At 42.4% G+C, this 18,703-nt stretch overlaps 1 protein-coding gene across 1 annotated transcript; it reads left to right on the top strand.

Moving 5' to 3' along the window:
• The first annotated feature begins 1,646 nt into the window (after positions 1–1,646).
• On the top strand, positions 1,647–18,703 carry LOC147795436 (uncharacterized). Its single transcript, XM_087131919.1, has 6 exons — positions 1,647–2,910; positions 4,330–4,430; positions 5,497–5,662; positions 6,835–7,045; positions 16,742–17,624; positions 18,310–18,703. The coding sequence occupies exons 1-6, from the start codon at positions 2,894–2,896 to the stop codon at positions 18,567–18,569; spliced, it is 1,638 nt and encodes a 545-aa protein (XP_086988045.1). The 5' UTR covers positions 1,647–2,893; the 3' UTR covers positions 18,570–18,703.

Raw genomic sequence — 18,703 nt, 5'->3', positions numbered from 1 at the left:
ATTAGCTTCGGTGAAATTTGCCAGACTCATCCTCATAAAATGGAGCGAAGAGAAGTTCACATTATTTCTAAAAAAAAGTCACGCTTTCAATAAATTCGTGGATCGTGACGTTATCCTCAAGCCATTTTCATGGGGTGGGGGCTAGTCCTTTAGCACTTTTTAACTTTTGTTACTGCTCGCTCTTTCACTTATTTTTGCATTTTGGCATGGGGATAGACGCAAGTTGGGGGGGGGCTACACGCCCTGTAGAACTACGTCTGGTAACGAGAGCGCAATGGAAGCAATTATTATCACAACGTCAGTTATGGAGAGTTAAGCAAAAAAGCACTAGAATTAAAGAACGCAGGAAACGAAAAAATGGAGTTGTGCTGGCCATCCAGAAACAAAGAAGGATAGACAAGTAGTGTAATGACGTCATATCAGGAAGAGCTGGCAGAAAGTGTTTCCAAGAGGAAATCCAAGTCCCCATCTGCCGGGCACCCCCTGAAAAGCAAACATATTCAGTGCCCCCTCGAAAACGTGTCCACCTCTTCTGAATTAAAAATCCTAGATCTCAAAGATGGAAAATCAATGAAAATTTTCTCCCAGCCAGTGGTTTTGGTTAATGTATTTTTCGAAGTAGTAGGCTTACATGCGTTGGCAGTCCTGTCAGTTATCCCGTCACTCGTACGGTCTATGTAGGATTCGTGCCTCTTATCTTACTTTTGTAAATTTAAAGTTAAGGGCTATGTCATTGTTGGTTTTTAATACAGACTGGGCAAATATGGATATACTGTTCATATTAAATGAAAACTCCTGAAGAAATTCACAGTTTCCAAATTTTGTATTACAAAATTAAGCTTCTGAGACACTACTACCCCATACGGGGTATGTGTATACCCCTTCTAGGTAGAATGAGCAACTGAATCATCTCCAACTTTTGTGATGAACAAAAAATAAAGCAGAATGTTAAGATTTCTTATGATTTCCAAAGACTAAAATATTTGAAATATCACTGAAAAGTGACAAATGTTAAAAGCCATAAATATGCCATCCTGGAGTAGGCGTAAGATTCCGCATGAATGGGATACGCATTACAGCCTGATGTACATCTTTATCATGATCATCGCCCTCATGGTGTCCCCCCCCCGCCCGTGGCCAGGCAAGTCATCCCCCACCTTTGCCATCCCCATCACCCCCGGCCCAATTTCAGCACAAATTTATTCCACTGACCCTGCTTCTTTCAGTGTGTCCGGTAAGACAGTTTTGGGATCAAGTACATGACATCCATCCGGGACAGTTAATTTGACCAACTGCAGACGGGTTGGAATTTAGACGAAATCGGTGTACACCTCATGTCTAACTTTGATCCTTTTGAAAAAAAAAAAACAAACAAATCTCCAGAGGCACGATTACGGCAATTGATTCATGTCCAGGTCCTTCGGAATGTTATTAAACCAAAAAGAGAACAAAAATATTACGGGCGTATGCACGGTGTTTCATCTGGTACATGTACTCCTGGGATAACGCTGGGATTTCACTGTGACCTCTGACCCATAACGTACGTTATCTAGTTCGTCGGCCGGAACTTGCTTACAATGTATAACATTTTTTGAGAACTTCGCATGCATAGCGCCTGCGAACGGCCGCATGGCGCGGCCTGGAATCGGGCCCAATTTAGGGTCTCGGTTTGTTGACCCTGTCTTTTTTACAGTCAATAAACGAACGATGCAGTTCCATCTGGGAAAGACTGCTCGGTTTATAACACATTTCCTAAATTTCTGGCTGTTTTCTTCTATTCAGCGTGAGCTAGCATGTTGAGGTGGTCCCTGCGTTAGAGGCTTCAAAATCTCACTACCGTATAAGTACCTACAGAGGCATGGGCCTAAATCCGAGTCCCGGGCTGGGATTGAGGGGGAAGGGATGTGTATTCCCCTTAATTGTAGGGGGGAATCGGCCCCTTCCTACCTCAATACACGAACGATGCAGTTCCATATGGGAAAGATTGTTCGGTTTATGACATTTCCTGAATTTCTGGCTGTTTTCTTCTATTCAACATAAGCTAGCATGTTGAGGTGGTCCCTTTAATTATGTACTGCGTTACTGGCTCCAAAACCTCACGACCGTACAAGTACCTACAGGCATGGGCCTAAATCCGAGTCCAGGGCTAGGATTGAGGGTGAGGGATGTGTATTCTCCCCTCCTTCCTCCATGATTGTTGGGGAATCGGCCCCCGCACACATATGTTTTTGTGATGAGTATCAAAAAGTAATTGTGAAGAAGTCGTCTGCTTTCCAAGGATAGCAAGTATTTAATACCTCATCAACACCACTTGAAAAGTTCAAGTAATTTCAAAAAGCCCTATGACAACTGTACGCTGTTCCCATTAAGCATGCAGTTAATACATCAATATCGTGGACGTTACCCCCTCCATAAAGATTCATGTAAGACTAAGAGTTTTGCAAGATCCCCCCAATCTCTCACTGTTTTAAAGTTAGTTTAATTTGACATCTGTTTAGATTTTAAGTTGTTTTAATTAATTCAACTTGATCAGTAGAATTTTTGAAAGTTTACTGCAGCTACATAACTGCAGAGCCCGCAGTTTGAAAATAATACCATGTAAGGAAATTTGAGAACCAGGGACTTCCAACGGGCAGTGGGTGTGTTCAGCCTAATTGGCCGAATTAGCTTTGGTTGCGTTAAATTACATGCACCTGTTACGGGCTTTGTTAACTTTCCCTTTGGGCTTACCTCCCTAAAAATGGATAGCGCCAACGGCTGGGGCGCGGCACAGACAGTGCCTATTGTATGTACACATCCATGTAAATTGTACATCTGGGATTATTATACCGTGCGTACCGTCACGGTAGCCCAAGGTCTAAAATTACACAATTTGTAGAGGAATAGTGGCGCCATGGATCGATGTCGCAGGTATGTACCGGTACATCATATAAATGTGTAACGTTAGCGCATATGCAAAATTTTTGAACGTAATCAACCAAAACAAGCAGGATCGGATTGCTGGTATAACTTGCAAAGTTATGATAATATTTTCTGTTACATTGTAATTTTACTTTGGAGATTTGAGAAGTTACCATGGGGCAACACGGTCAGTAACTTTACTACACTACCGTCTGTCATCCCGAAAGGAATGCCAAATAACATCAAAACTATACCTGAGAAACTATTGAAGTATTAATCTCATTAATATAGGGTAGGCTAATCAAAATAAAAATGGAATTGAAAGATTTGAAAACAAGATTGACAAGTTGTAAGTTGGTAGGAGGCGCAGAAAAACTGGTCTAATAGGGCCAATGACAGGATCAAATTGGAAAAGGATTAAATAACTATAAATCCGGGACGGGGGAAAAGGGGTGAATTTAAAATGAGGAAGTTGCTTTACAACACAACTTAAGCCATCATCACTTTGTGCTATGATTAATAAAAAACAGCAATTGAAAATGAATTAATGTGTCAACACATGCTGATGAGGGAGCAGTCTCAAAACTGCTTTTTTTCTTTCGGATCTGCGTGATGTACACTGAAATGATGCCTAAATCGACTTTTATATTGCAGTTTTTCGTTAAATATTTGAATCTGAGACATAATGAAAGGTTAACTGACCTCTTTTTAGGTAATGCATGCATTTGTGTAGGAAACTTTCAATGAGGTATAAAGAATACTATCACCATGTTACAATAGCACATGTTGTATTGCTACCTAAGTTCAATGCACCGATTGACCTTCAACAGTAGAACCGCTTTCCAAGTAATGAGCCTCACTTAAGGAATGACTAGTTGAACCACAAGGCCCTTGGGGAGGAAAGCAGGGCTGGACGGGATGGGTCGTGAGGCAGCCCACTGGCCTTATAAGGAAAAGTCAGTGTTCATTAATTTGACTAACCCTACCCTCAAATCCAAATGAACCAAACATATTCATGCACGCTGTATTAATATTCAAAGAATAGTAGCTAATACCTAATAAGGCAAGGAAACTTGTATGATGGATGAAAAATGGAATGTCCAGCAAATGTATAAAATCCCTATGAGTTCTGGCAATTGGGCAGAGAGCCGCACATCGAGCCAGCTGAATAAACCACATCAACTACAGTACAACTTTGTCTCAAGTCATCCTCTTGTGTCGATTCATATAACCTGTAGGGTTATAATACACTGTTGCACAGGTCAATATTAGATGCATTAGATATCTGACTGAACATGATGAGACTGTTTTTGTTGTTAAATGTTTGTTGTTAAATGTAGAAAGTTGCACTTTTTGTCTAGTTAATTAAATTTAGAAATACCTGCATGTAACTCTGTTAAACTCAACTATCTTTTTTTTCTGTGATAGAAAAACCAAAAAAGCATGCATGGATTTGAAAGAAGCTATTTCATCAGTGAATCTGCAAAAGGACCCTGATGGACTTGTTGAGAAAATGACAAGTTCAAAAGGTATACACCACATAGTATTCCAAGAAATAGAAATTTACATGAATGCATGGCCACACACTTGTGAGACTGAAGCCGAGGCACCCGTGTTTGGCAATGAAAAGATATTCCATAATGGCATAAGCAACACAGTTCACCAAATGAAAAAAAAAGTGCATTGTGTTCCTTTGGGGTGTCCGGGCAAATTGGTTCCCCAATTCCAGCATTTTTTGAAATTAAATTTTTCACTTTTCATTATTGGTAGCTGTATGAATTAAATGTGAATGAATGGCCTGGAAAAAGATGTTTTCTGCCAAAAATAATGTGGAACTGCATGTGCCAATACTTCCCCTGGATGTAAAAAAACAAATGATGTGCCATTTTCATTAACTTTTGTCACAAAGAAAGTGCACTGCTGAAGTTAGTAAAAGGTTGTCATGTCACCCTGGCAAGACACTGTTCAGCTTTGGGGTTGAGTGTTGAAATGTGAACACAAAATTTCTCCATCAAAAACCATTTTAAGTGAAAAAGGGTTACTTACACTGAAGTGCACTAAGAACAGGAAATTTAGGACGGCAAATATCCATAATGCTTTGTGCTTAATACCAATATACGCACATTATGTCCACTGTGAGAGTGCACCTCATAAGGATTTGCTAAAGATCACTGCACTGAACAAAACATGATTTCAGAGTGAAATGGAAAGTCTATCATCCAGCAGTTGAGTTAATAACTTCTCTACTTTTTCCATTGTCGTTAAAAATTTATCTTTTAAATTTTCGAATATTCAGTTTTACACAAAACTCATGAAAGGATACTGTTTCCCAGCGTTTCAAGTGAGCATAAAATTGCAGAACAGCTTACCATTCAAACATTCAGAATGCACTGAAGCTAATTCAAAGGGGAGGAGAGGGATACTACGGTTGGCGCTGAACCCTATGCCAAGGCTTCCTTCCTGCATTCAGACATTTTGATCAATTCTCTTCAAGTTCAAATTTTTGAACTTGGAGGACACTGATTTGCGCAATGTACATGAATATTATGTGTAAATGCAGTGCAGTAAAATACATTATTTTCTTGTATGCAACAGGCAGAGGTGTATTTGCCCGTCAAACATTTGAAAAAGACGATTTTCTCCTTATTTACCATGGGGAGAGAGTAACCGGAAAGGAGGGATTGCTGCGAGAGGAAAAAACACCAAGTGTGTTTCGCTTTTTCTTCACACATAACTTCAAAGGGAAAGAACTTAGATTGTGGTAAGTACAACTTCTCTCTGTTGTGGATAACGAGTGCAGTCATTATGACAGTGAGAGTAAATGTGAGCAAAATGGCAATCATTATCAAAGTCCATGGTAAGATGAGGCTTGTTTTCATTGGTCACCCATCCTGTGTTACTTAAACCAAATTGACTTCATTCTATTTGTTACAGGTAGATTTACTTTATACATGTACTTAGAATTTTATCTTACCCACTAAAACTTTGGGGTGCTTGAAGACAGTGTAATAAGTTGAAATAAAAGTTATTCAATCATGGTTGGAGATGAGAGGATGACATGCTTTGATGGCTTTTAATATGTAATTCCAAGAGTGCGCTTGCATGTTCTTACATGTAAAGACACAATTTGCTTGCTTTATCTCTACTGCTAATGGGACTTTTAAGGGTAGGCTCAACTTTTCCAAATCTCCCCTAAATGTCACACCAGTGAACATAATATTAAATTGTGACCATTCTGCAAAAAAATGCAATCCGATTTTTATAATTAATTCTAAATGTTCAGTTTTGAAATAATTTGGAGAATCTTTTTAGCTGCATGGGCTACACTACATGCACATGTACCATTGCAAATTATCAGTGCAGTCCGTGTTATATTATGTTCATAATTTGTGAAATGCCACCTTTCCCAACAGGAATCTTAGGCTACACCAAGTGCAATTAGCACTCACCCAAGCTTTTCAAGTGTAGAAATGAAAAAAGAACAGAGCACTTCCATTTCAGAGCTTACAGGCATGTTTGTCTGATTAAAGCTTTTTGGCATGTCTTTCACATTTTACAATTGTTCTTTTTGTCTAAAATTTGAATTTTTTACACAATAAGCTTAAAGGTTTAACAACCTACACACATTCTCAGTTTGTGATTTTGTGAGTTTGTCAAAGTACACTGTACCTCAGTTTGTTCATCAGACAGAACTTTGATGTGGTAGGGTGATGCAAAAATAAGTTTCACTTCAAATCACAACGTGGCCTTTAGTGTGTATCAATGTCACATGGGTAACAGGGGGTTGTTCACAACCACATTCCTCTATTTTTTATTTTACAGGGATAAAAAAATTTCATTTCTCTCCAACATTATTTACATGCACGCCCTTGTAATAGAATTGGCCCATGCATTGACCTACATGTAATTACATCTTCTTTTAATTTAATAAAGCATTGATGCTACAGAGGAACCACAAGAAGGGCTTAGATTGGGCAGGCTCGTCAACCACGGTGACAGATATTTAAGAAATGCTAAGATAAAAGTTATAGAGGTAGATGGCTCTCCATATCTAGCACTGTTTGCCACCAAAACCATTAGACGTGGGGAGGAGATTTTATATGATTACGGAGTTCCAGAGAAGGACTTGCCGTGGAACAAAAAGGTAGAGAGTTTTATGTATTCAATTCATTTACATGTACTTGATCTTACAATTATCACCAAATATATTATTTCTACTCATTGTGCAAATTGTGTGCATGCTAAAATTTGATTTTTTTTTCAGTATTCCCTGAGTGATAATTAACGCATCAAAAATTAAAAAAATGCTCTCAAAATGTTTGGACAATTTCCCATACTGGAATATATCCCAGTGGCTTTGCTTGTAACCTTGTGTAGTGCCTGACTGCAGTTTAACATTTCCTAGACACATTTCGCAGGTTATATCTACAGGTTTTTCTACTTATGGAAGATTGCTGCTGTTATTAAAGAAATGTTTGCCAACTGAGCTTCTTGGTAGCATTGCCCACGCCTTTATAATATCGCAGTTAGACTTTTGTAATTCCTTGTATTTTGTTCTTCCTCAATACGAGATAAGTCGCCCTCAGCAACTTCAGAATTAGGAAGCTAGATTCACGTACTAAAGTGAATGATTATCACATTTCCCCAGTTCAATGTACTATCTACATTGGCTCCTGATTCAGCAACGGATTAATTTAAACTTTTAATATTTGCTTCTAAGGCTGTTTGGGGCCCTATCCTGTTGATCTCAACCTTCCACTCAAACGATTTCAACGAAAAACAAGAGCCAGTTTAGCTCAAACAGTGGAATGGAAATAATCCAGAAACGTCACTGCTGGCAACAGCTTTGTAATTAGTGTCACATTACTCGGACACTCTCGATAGAAGCGACATTAAATTGATTGTACACGGACCATCGGTACCGATGGTCCGTGTACAAACCAGAATGGACCAATCAGGAAACAGCGCCCATGGCTTGTGTACTGCCAGAACGTAGCCAATTAGAGCGCACATGCTCACCTTGCATGCTCCACACCCGTTGGCCTTCCCACTCGAGAATTACAAGCACATAAACAGTGGCTGACCACAAGGTTTTATGAGCGCTGTGAGAGCATGTTGTTTTGTGATTGACCACTAATTGACCTTTAAAGTTCCAAGCTTTTCAAACCGGTGGTTGGGCATTGGGCATGTGCATTATCATATTCGTCTGGGAAAGCTATCTGCAGGTTATACTTCCCAAATTATGTAGAGGTCTACTGCCTGTATAATAAATAGTGTACATGTACATGTAGACAACACAAGAAACCAGTGTTCTAAAATGCGCAGTCGGAGCTCACAGAGAAAAATAATACAGTTTTTATTGAGTTTGAGAAAGCTCATCGTTTTCTGGGACAAGATAACCGAAGAAAAAACAAGGGTTGGGGTCCGTTCGAAAAGTTTCTGACTGAATAAAACCTTAAAGCGGGGCTGATATTCTTCCGATAACTCGTTTCATTTCCACAGTTTATTTCTGTTTACATATACATTTCAAAGTATGGTTACTTTTGTTCCAATGAACAAACCTGAAAAAAAAAAAACTTTATTTGGCCACTTTATTTGAAGCGATTTTGTCTCGAAACCAGAAAACAAAGGTCACCGCGGTTTGAGCGCTGTGTACATGTGACGTCATTGTTTGGAGTCGTGTGCAGACTAGTCTAGTGTCCAGTGCGCGTGTCAGCTCAGTGATAAACACAGCACAACATACAGTACATGTACAGTACGTGTACATACATGCGCTGCTCAGCATGCGTTCGTATGATGGCGGAATCGGATAGCGACAACTCTTGGGAGACTTACAGCGTTGATTCTGAAGGATATTCTGATTAAAGTAGCTCACCATCATCAAACGATAGCGATATAAAAAAATCCTATTAGCTTTCTTCGTGTGCACATGAGGCTAGAGGACACTTTGCTATATAAATTCGAGCCCAATTTTCGTACATCGCCGATTCGAATTTTGGGTGAAATTTCATGACTTTAAAATCGTTCACCAAGGATTCAACTTGATGTGTGATGAAGTTAATTCTATCAGTATTTAACCAACCAAATTCAGAGGTTTATAACAAAGAGGTTTGGTCACGCTATGCGGAGAAATTCAAGCGATCGTTCAAGTGCGTCACGGCGTTACGTGGGACTCACCGCACAGGTCACGGCAAGACGACTGAGTCTTTCTCACCCTATGCAAACCTTCCAAAAATTGATAAAAATCACAAGTGTTAGGCCTATGATATTAATGTATATGCCTACACGGGCCTTTTCTCTTTTGGTGAAGGCTCCCCCTGACTGTCGTCCACGCAACGCATTACTGAGCATTGGCAGTGGTACTAGGCGACGGACATGACGGACCCCCGGCCGATTTGGCTGGGTCACGGTGTGGTTCACGGCCGACCTCTGACGGCCCCGTTGTAGCGGCCGGTGATGGGACAACCAACCCCGACAATGTTGGGGATTTGAGGGTTGGGACCGATCCTTCCTTGAGTTTGAATCGTCCTTCGAGACCGAGGGGTTTTTCAGCTTGTAAGTCTTGTCCACGCAGTCTTCAGAGAAGTGTGCAGAACACACTTTTAAAATCCTCTGAAATCTTAAAATCGGACCTCGTGGTGTTAACACTGTCTGCGAGTAGCTGGATTTCGGGGGAAAGACAGCCAGAAGACGTCTCGGTTTTTATCCGCGTTTCTTGTACAGCCACCAACAACACAAGACACAGGCATATTCAGGATTTCGAAATTAGAATGACTCTTTAAACTAACATTTGACAGAAACAAGGTTTTGGAATGAAACAATCAACCGTATTACAGTACGAAGTTGCGAACTTTACATGCAGTCCGTTCATACCCGTACCCAGCTTGCTTGATACATGTTCACTTGGCATCGCCATGCTATTGAAAGGACTCCAAACAATGACGTGTCCGGGGTCAATGAATACATTATGACGTCACATTCGCGTTTTGTTTTAGCTTTGTTTTCAACGATGGAAGGGTCGGTTTTCGACGTTATTTTTCACGGCGGAATATGCCACATCGAGGTGAAATCGAATTGTAATTTAGTCTGTATACCAGGAATCATTGGGAAATAGGGAGTTTTGATAGATTGGAGCAGCAAAGCAGCTGCACTTTAATGTTCAGAGTCATATTATCAAATCTGGCAATTACATGAAAGCTTTGTCCTGTGACAGACGGTAATACACGTACACCTGTCATAAAAATGTGATTCTAAAATATAGTAACATTGAAGTTTGATCGAGCAACAATCTGGCTATGAATTTTAGTTCATTAAGAAATCCATTTGACATTGACGATGATGCTTGAAAAGCGCTGTTTCCCGTCTTATAAATGTGAACCCGTAACATGTCAATCCAATAAAACAAAATCTCAAGACCAAGGCTTAAAGTCGCCGTTATCAAAATACATGTACTCGATCTGCTTTTTTATTTTGCAACAAGCTCCAGCGAGTACTTTGAATTTTACAGCTGCAAATCAAAACATTTGGGAGGAGTGGCGTGCATTGCCAGAGGAAGAAAAGGAAAATTACAAAAAAACCAAACAAACAAACAAACAAACAAACACCCCAACACCCCAACAAACAAACAAACAAACAAACACCCCAACAAACAAACAAACAAACAAACAAACAAACAAACAAACAAAAAAGCTATAGCTGCTGAAAACTAAAGGACTGATGTTCCGGGTATGTATTTGGGTAACATTAAGTTGCAACAACGAAAGTGACGATCCAACAAAGCAAAAAAAACTGACTAACTGACAGACCAACAACCACCCGCTTAAAAGATAGTACCACATGCAGTCCCTTTAATTGTTCTTTTTCTCGACAAACGTGAAGACACAACATGCTGCAAATTGCGCCCGCACCCCTTCCCTTCCGCTCTCGCACCCCGCTTTTGACTTAACAAGACTCAAGACACTTCAAATTCGTGCCCGCATCCCACTTTTCCCTTCTCACGCTCCACTTTTGCCTTCTCGCACACACTTCCCCTTCTCGCAATTTTCCCTTCTCGCGCACCCCACTTTTCCATTCTCGCACCCTTCTTTTCCCTTCTCACACCCAACGTTTCCCTTCTCGCACCCCTCTTTTCCCTTCACGCACCCCTCTTTTCCCTTTACGCACCCCGCTTTTGACTTGACAAAACTGAAGGCTCAATACGCAGCCAATTTGCTCTCATGCCCCACTTTTTTTCTTTTCGCACCCCTCTTTTCCCTTTTCGTACCCCTCTTTTCCGCTCTTGCACTCCGCTTTTAACTCAACAAAATTGAATACTCCCCACACTGCAAATCCACATCCGCACCTCTCTTTTCCCTTCTCGCAACCCACTTTTCCCTTCTCGCACCCCTCTTTTCCGTTCTCGCCCCCCTTTTGACTCGACAAAACTGAATACTCTGCACACTGGAAATTCGTTCCTGTACCCCACATTTACCTTCTCGCACCCCACTTTTCCCTTCTTGCACCCCTCTTCTGACTCGACAAAACTGAAGGCTCAACACGCTGCAAATTGGGGCCCGCACCCCTCTTTTCCCTTCTCGCACCCCTCTTTTCCTTCTCGCACCCCACTGTTATTTCTCGCCCCCCTCTTTCCCGCTCTCCAACTCCGCTTTTGACTCGACACAATGGAATACCCCCGCACACTGTACATTTGTTCCTGCTCCCTTGCCCCCTTTTTTCTTTTCGCACCCCACTTTTCTCTTCTCGCACCCCATCTTTTCCTTTTGCACCCCTCTTTTCTGCTCTCGCTTTCCGCTTTTGACTCTCGCTCCCGTGCCCCACTGTTTTCCGCTCGCACCCCACTTTTCCCTTCTCGCACCCCTCTTTTGACTCGACAAAACTGAAGGCTCAACAAACCACAAATTCAATCCCTTGCCCCTTTTAAAAATCTTTTTGCACCCCTCTTTTCCCTTCTCGCACCCCACTTTTTCCTTTTCACACCCCTCTCGTTTTCCCTTCTCGCACCCCACTATTTCCTTTTTGCACCTCTCTTTTCCGCTCTCGCACTCCGCTTTTGACTCGACAAAACTGAATACTCCCCACACTGCAAATCCACGTCCGCACCTCTCTTTTCCCTTCTCGCATCCCACTTTTCCCTTCTCGCACCCCTCTTTTCCGTTCTGGCACCCCGCTTTTGACTCGACAAAACTGAATACTCCCCACACTGCAAATCCACGTCCGCACCCCTCTTTTCCCTTCTCGCACCCCACTTTTCCCTTCTCGCACTCTGCTTTTGACTTGACAAAACTGAATACTCCCCACACTGCAAATCCACGTCTGCACCTCTCTTTTCCCTTCTCGCACCCCACTTTTCCCTTCTCGCACCCCTCTTTTCCCTTCTCGCACCCCACTTTTTCCTTCTCGCACCCACTATTCCTTTTTGCACCTCTCTTTTCCGCTCTCGCACTCCGCTTTTGACTCGACAAAACTGAATACTCCCCACACTGCAAATCCACGTCCGCACCTCTCTTTTCCCTTCTCGCACCCCACTTTTCGCTTCTCGCACCCCTCTTTTCCGTTCTGGCACCCTGCTTTTGACTCGACAAAACTGAATACTCCCCACACTGCAAATCCACGTCCGCACCTCTCTTCTCCCTTCTCGCACCCCACTTTTCGCTTCTCGCACCCCTCTTTTCCGTTCTGGCACCCTGCTTTTGACTCGACAAAACTGAATACTCCCCACACTGCAAATCCACGTCCGCACCTCTCTTTTCCCTTCTCGCACCCCACTTTTCCCTTCTCGCACCCCTCTTTTCCGTTCTCGCACCCCTCTTTTGACTCGACAAAACTGACTACTCTGCACCCTCGAAATTCGCTCCTGTACCCCGCTATTACCTTCCCGCACCCCTCTTTTCCCTTCTCGCACCCAACTTTTCCCTTCTCGCATCCCTCTTTTCCCTTCTCGCATCCCACTTTTCCCTTCTCTCACCCCTCTTTTCCCTTCTCGCACTCTGCTTTTGACTTGACAAAACTGAATACTCCCCACACTGCAAATCCACGTCCGCACCTCTCTTTTCCCTTCTCGCAACCCACTTTTCCCTTCTCGCACCCCTCTTTTCCGTTCTCGCCCCCTTTTGACTCGACAAAACTGAATACTCTGCACACTGGAAATTCGTTCCTGTACCCCACATTTACCTTCTCGCACCCCACTTTTCCCTTCTTGCACCCCTCTTCTGACTCGACAAAACTGAAGGCTCAACACACTGCAAATTGGGGCCCGCACCCCTCTTTTCCCTTCTCGCACCCCTCTTTTCCGCTCTCGAACTCCACTTTTGACTCGACAAAATGGAATACCCCCGCACACTGCAAATTTGTTCCTGCTCCCTTGCCCCCTTTTTTCTTTTCGCACCCCACTTTTCTCTTCTCGCACCCCATCTTTTCCTTTTGCACCCCTCTTTTCCGCTCTCCCTCTCCGCTTTTGACTCTCGCTCCCGTGCCCCACTGTTTTCCGCTCGCCCCCCCCTTTTCCCTTCTCGCACCCCTCTTTTGACTCGACAAAACTGAAGGCTCAACACACTGCAAATCCACGTCCGCACCCCTCTTTTCCCTTCTTGCACCTCGCTTTTCCCTTCTCGCACCCCTCTTTTCCGTTCTCGCACCCCTCTTTTGAATTGACAAAACTGAATACTTTGCACCCTCGAAATTCGCTCCTGTACCCCGCTATTACCTTCCCGCACCCCTCTTTTCCCTTCTCGCACCCCTCTTTTCCCTTCTCGCACCCCACTTTTCCCTTCTGTCACCCCTCTTTTCCCTTCTCGCGCCCTACTTTTATTTCTCGCACCCCTCTTTTCCCTTCTCGCATTCTGCTTTTGACTTGACAAAACTGAATACTCCCCACACTGCAAATCCACGTCTGCACCTCTCTTTTCCCTTCTCGCACCCCACTTTTCCCTTCTCGCACCCCTCTTTTCCCTTCTCGCACCCCATTTTTCTCTTCTCGCACCCCTCTTTTCCCTTCTCGCACCCGCTTTGGACTCGACAAAACTGAATACTCTGCAGACTGGAAATTTGCTGCTGTACCCCACATTTCCCTTCTCGCACCGCACTTTTCCGTTCTCACACCCCTCTTTTGACTTCTCAAAACAGAAGGCACAACACATTGCAAATTCGCGCCCGCACCCTTCTTTTTCCTTCTCGCAACCTGCTTTTTAATCGACAAAACTGAGTCAACACACTGCAAATTTGCTTCCATGCCCCACTTTTTTTCTTTTTGCACCCCTCTTTTCCCTTCTCGCACCCCACTTTTCCCTTCTCGCACCCCACTTTTATTTCTTGCACCCCTCTTTTTCCTTCTCGCAGCCCGCTTTTTACTCGACAAAACTGAGTCAACACACTGCAAATTTGCTTCCATACCCCACTTTTTTCTTTTCGCACCCCAAGTTTCTTCTCGCACCCCTCTTTTCCCTTCTCGCACCCCACTTTTATTTCTTGCACCCTTCTTTTTCCTTCTCGCAACCTGCTTTTTAATCGACAAAACTGAGTCAACACACTGCAAATTTGCTTCCATGCCCCACTTTTTTTCTTTTTGCACCCCTCTTTTCCCTTCTCGCACCCCACTTTTCCCTTCTCGCACCCCACTTTTATTTCTTGCACCCCTCTTTTCCCTTCTCGCACCCCACTTTTCCCTTCTCGCACCCCACTTTTATTTCTCGCACCCCTCTTTTCCCTTCTCGCACCCCACTTTTATTTCTTGCACCCCTCTTTTTCCTTCCACACATGTACACGTAAACAGAGTGTAAACGTCATCATAGAGATCAGTACATAGGTCCATTCTCCGTGAAGGACACAGCCAAGTGGGTATTCTCGACGGGTGGATCCAGCCCCATTAAAATAAAGGAATATGATGGACAGGCCGGAACAAAACGGGGCCATGGAACCCTCACAAAAAAACAGCTCATACACATGAAAAACACTGGGGACATTTTGGTAAAGCAGTTCACATTGACTTCATTATTTCAGCACTGTCTTCAGGACAAATTTTACTGTGATTGTACAGTTGTACAGTACATGGACATGTGTATAATTAGCCTGGCACGTGCCTAGTGGAAACCAGTAGGTGATCAACTGATAATATTCAGATATCTCAACAGAATGAAAAACAAAAGACTAATGAAAGCCATCTAAAGATGTCCCCGAAGATGTTCCGAATAAAGAACGAAATTTTAAATCATCATGATTTTTATCAGTCTTTCTGGATTCTCATATTGAGTTGCCCAGTGGAATCAACAGAGTATACCTAGTTTGCAATGGTTCAGTTCCGTCATACAATACACTGTCCAGTTCAAAAATTGAAAGCCCACCCAGGAATATATTCTCGGGGAGCTGAGTTTTCAATATCGTTGCCTTAAAGCCAATTTAATAAGTGTGCATTACTCTATTTCGTTTTGCTACGACTTCCACCAGGCAGTTTGCAAATTTTCCCCACTGCACTGTTCTTTCTTTTTCCTTACTATTGCTGACTTTATGTTTTAATATTTGGGTGCTTGACAAACCCAGTCACCACCTTGAAGGTCAGTGCAGTGGTAAATCACGAAACCACATGCTGTCAGCGCTCGTAAAACCCTGTGGTCATCCCGCTGTTTATGTGCTTGCAATTCTGGATCTTGAAGGCCACTGTGGGCGTGGAGCAATGTGAGCATGTGCACTTTTATTGGCTACGTTCTGGCAAAACACAAGCCATGGGCGCTGTTTTCTTATTGGTCCATTCTGGTTTGTACACGGACCATCGGTACCGATGGTCCGTGTACAACCAATTTAATGTCGTTTCTATCGAGAGTGTCCAAGTAATGAGTACCCCTCAGCTTTGGAACAAATTGCTGGTGTCAATTAAGACAAGCTTTCACCGATTTTTAGACACATCTCAAAACCCATCTTTTTAAAGAACCCTTTGCTACGTTCTGCTAAAGTTGTAATGTGTATTTTTGTCCATTCTTTACAACAGGCATTTCACAATAGAGTGCCTCCAAGAGTTTGGTAGTGCGTTGCCAATCAAAATGTGCAAAACCTGTTGACCCAATGTGTGTTTGGCTTCTTGGAGGCGCGCTTGTGAATCGCCTGAATTATTCATTTTCTGTGTATGTTTTGATATTGTAAATGCTATTGTGTAACTGACTTAAGCAAATTTTTCACTGACTTTGTTCTGATCATTTGGTAGCCTTGGGCAGAGTTTTGACGTGTATTTTATCATTTACTTTTGATCTTGTATTTTCTTCTCGCATGTTTTAATGTTGTAAAGCACCACTGATAATCAAATTTAAAGTGACACTATATAAATGTAATTGTTACCAGTATTATTACACCATTAAATGTTTAAACATAATTTAGCCCACACTTCCAGTTGCTCCACGTACCGTGATGCTTTCAAAAATGCATAATTATATAGTGTATATAAAAACATTAAAGAGTCATACATTAAAATACAAGACACAAAATGCAGTATTTTTTATTCAGAATAGCAGATTTAGCAGACACGTTGGTACAACTGTGTCATTGAAAATTTAAACACAATCAATTGTATATAATGTAAAAAACTTACACAAAGTTCCGGTGGTAAATTCATGGTTTTCCTATATGTGACCAAGCAGTAAATGTTACGAAAATCAGATTACATTTTACAGGCACCGTGTACAATAAAAATGAATGCAAGACTGCATCAATCAAAATGCCACACCGTCAAATAGCTAATAAGGGGTGATTCTGTGTAAAAACGTTTGGGAAGATCTGTAAACTGATAGGAACTTTTTTCACACGTCTAAATGTGAAATGCCTCACCCTTACCATTTACCCTTACCCTTGTTGGCTATAGCTACCAGTACCTGCCCAGACCCATTCTACGGATGCCACCACTGAGGACTGTTGTGGAGATACGCGTACTGCACCTGAGGGTCAGTCTGGATATGCTGCAATTGAGGACCATTCTGGAGATTTTCCAGCTATAGCTCATTCTGGAAATGCTCTAACTGAGGCATACTCTGGAGGTGTTACAATTGCGGTCAACTGTGGAGGTGCTCCAGCAGAGGCCCATTCTAGAAATACCGCCGCTAAGGCCCAGTCTGAAGATACTCCAATTAAGGCCTGCTCCAGAAATCCTGCAGATGATGGTCAATCTGGAGATGCTGGAGCCAAGGCCTATTGCCACGATTATCCAAACGAGACCCACTCCGGAGATGCTGCTGCGGAGTCCCACCTTGGAGATGCTCCAATTGAGGCCTGCTCCAGAAATGTTGCAGTTGATGGCCAATCTGGAGATGCCAGTGCCAAAGCCTATTGTCAAGATGCTCCAAATGAAGCTCGGCCCAGGAATGGCGCAGCTGCTGAGCCCTATCATGCCTATTGTAGAAATACTTCCATTGTGACCAGTTCCAGAAATGTCAGTGATTCCCACTCAATAACTGCTGCTGCTAAGGACCACTCTGGGGATGATCCCAGTGAGGATTGCAAAAAGTCATACAGGGATGTTGTGTTACGTGATGACGATACAAGGGATGTAAAAATGCTGTCTGGAGACTCCAAGGATGTGCCCTCTGATAGTGAGTCTGGGAGTTTGTCCTGTGAGAGTAGCTCCAGAGAAGAGCTCTCTAACGGTAACTCAGAGGAAATCTCAGAGGAAATGCTGTCTGACAGTGATTCCAGGGGTGTGCTCTCTGATGTGGACTCAGAAAATTCTGCTTCTGTTGACCCAGTGGAAGGTATTATTTTTACTACATATTTCAGATGGTCAGGACAAAAGGCTTTATCTATGATTTGATTTCTTGTGTATTGAAAAATGTAAAATACTACTATTGCTGTTGGTGCATTTCAAGGAAGGAAGACAAGTTTAAAAGCTACAAGTACCTGTAATATAAAATTGACAGAGCCAGTAGGTTTCTTTGAAAGCCTTCCTGTCTTAGTTCGACAAATCCAGATGTGTACGTACAAGTGCCTCCAAAGAGAAGTAGATCAACTACACCGTAGCTCAATATGCAGGTTTCAGTGTATGGTACCGCTAATGCATGCAAATGTGTACGTTTGGAAATTAACATTCTGTGCACAGCCAACCCATGAACAGTACGTACTTGTACATATTGAATTAATGCAATTTCTGTGGCAATATTAAGTCTCGCAGACAAGGTTAATTGCTATATCCGTCAGTTTTCTGCTACCATGCACTCTTGGGATGAAAGTTATTTGTGGAACTCAATTGGTTGCCTACAGGTTGAAACTGAGGAATCGTATACACGTAATTATGCTGCACACGAAAGCTTACCCGAACAAGGACTGGTTAAAAAATTGGTTAGTCTGTGTCTGTGCCAGGATTTACATACTTAAGTACAAAAATTTCCAACTAGTGTCTATAGTCACATCATTCTATTCTTTTGCAATTCTTTTCTTCAGGATTTTTAACACAAAAAGGAGTCCATCAGGGCTGTCATGACCCCCCTAAGGCTTCCACAAGACCCGTTGAGTCCTACTTTGCAGATGCTGTCAATGAAGCTATCACATCTGCCACTAAGACCCGCTGTCAAGGTGCTCCAGTTGAGGCTTTCTCCAGAAACCCTGCTGCTGCTCTTACCCATGCAGAAATCTGTTCTCGAGATGTTGCTACTGAGACTTGCTCCGGTTCTGTGGACTCAGTTGTGGGTATGTGTATATAAACCACTGTCAAAATTGTTTTTGTTTTGTCATAGGCCTATGGTTGTTAGAAGTGATGAAATTGATTTCCAGAATGAAGATAAATCACATCATGGCTATAAAGACCATAACAAATATAATTGCTCATGCAAAGAAC

This window comes from Acanthaster planci, unplaced genomic scaffold (genome assembly GCF_054643075.1).
Source record: "Acanthaster planci isolate LZ-2023a unplaced genomic scaffold, COTS_SCS Contig30, whole genome shotgun sequence".
Lineage (NCBI taxonomy): Eukaryota > Metazoa > Echinodermata > Asteroidea > Valvatida > Acanthasteridae > Acanthaster > Acanthaster planci.
The sequence above is the reverse complement of the archived record's forward strand: the minus strand, read 5'-3'. Positions and strand labels throughout refer to the sequence as shown.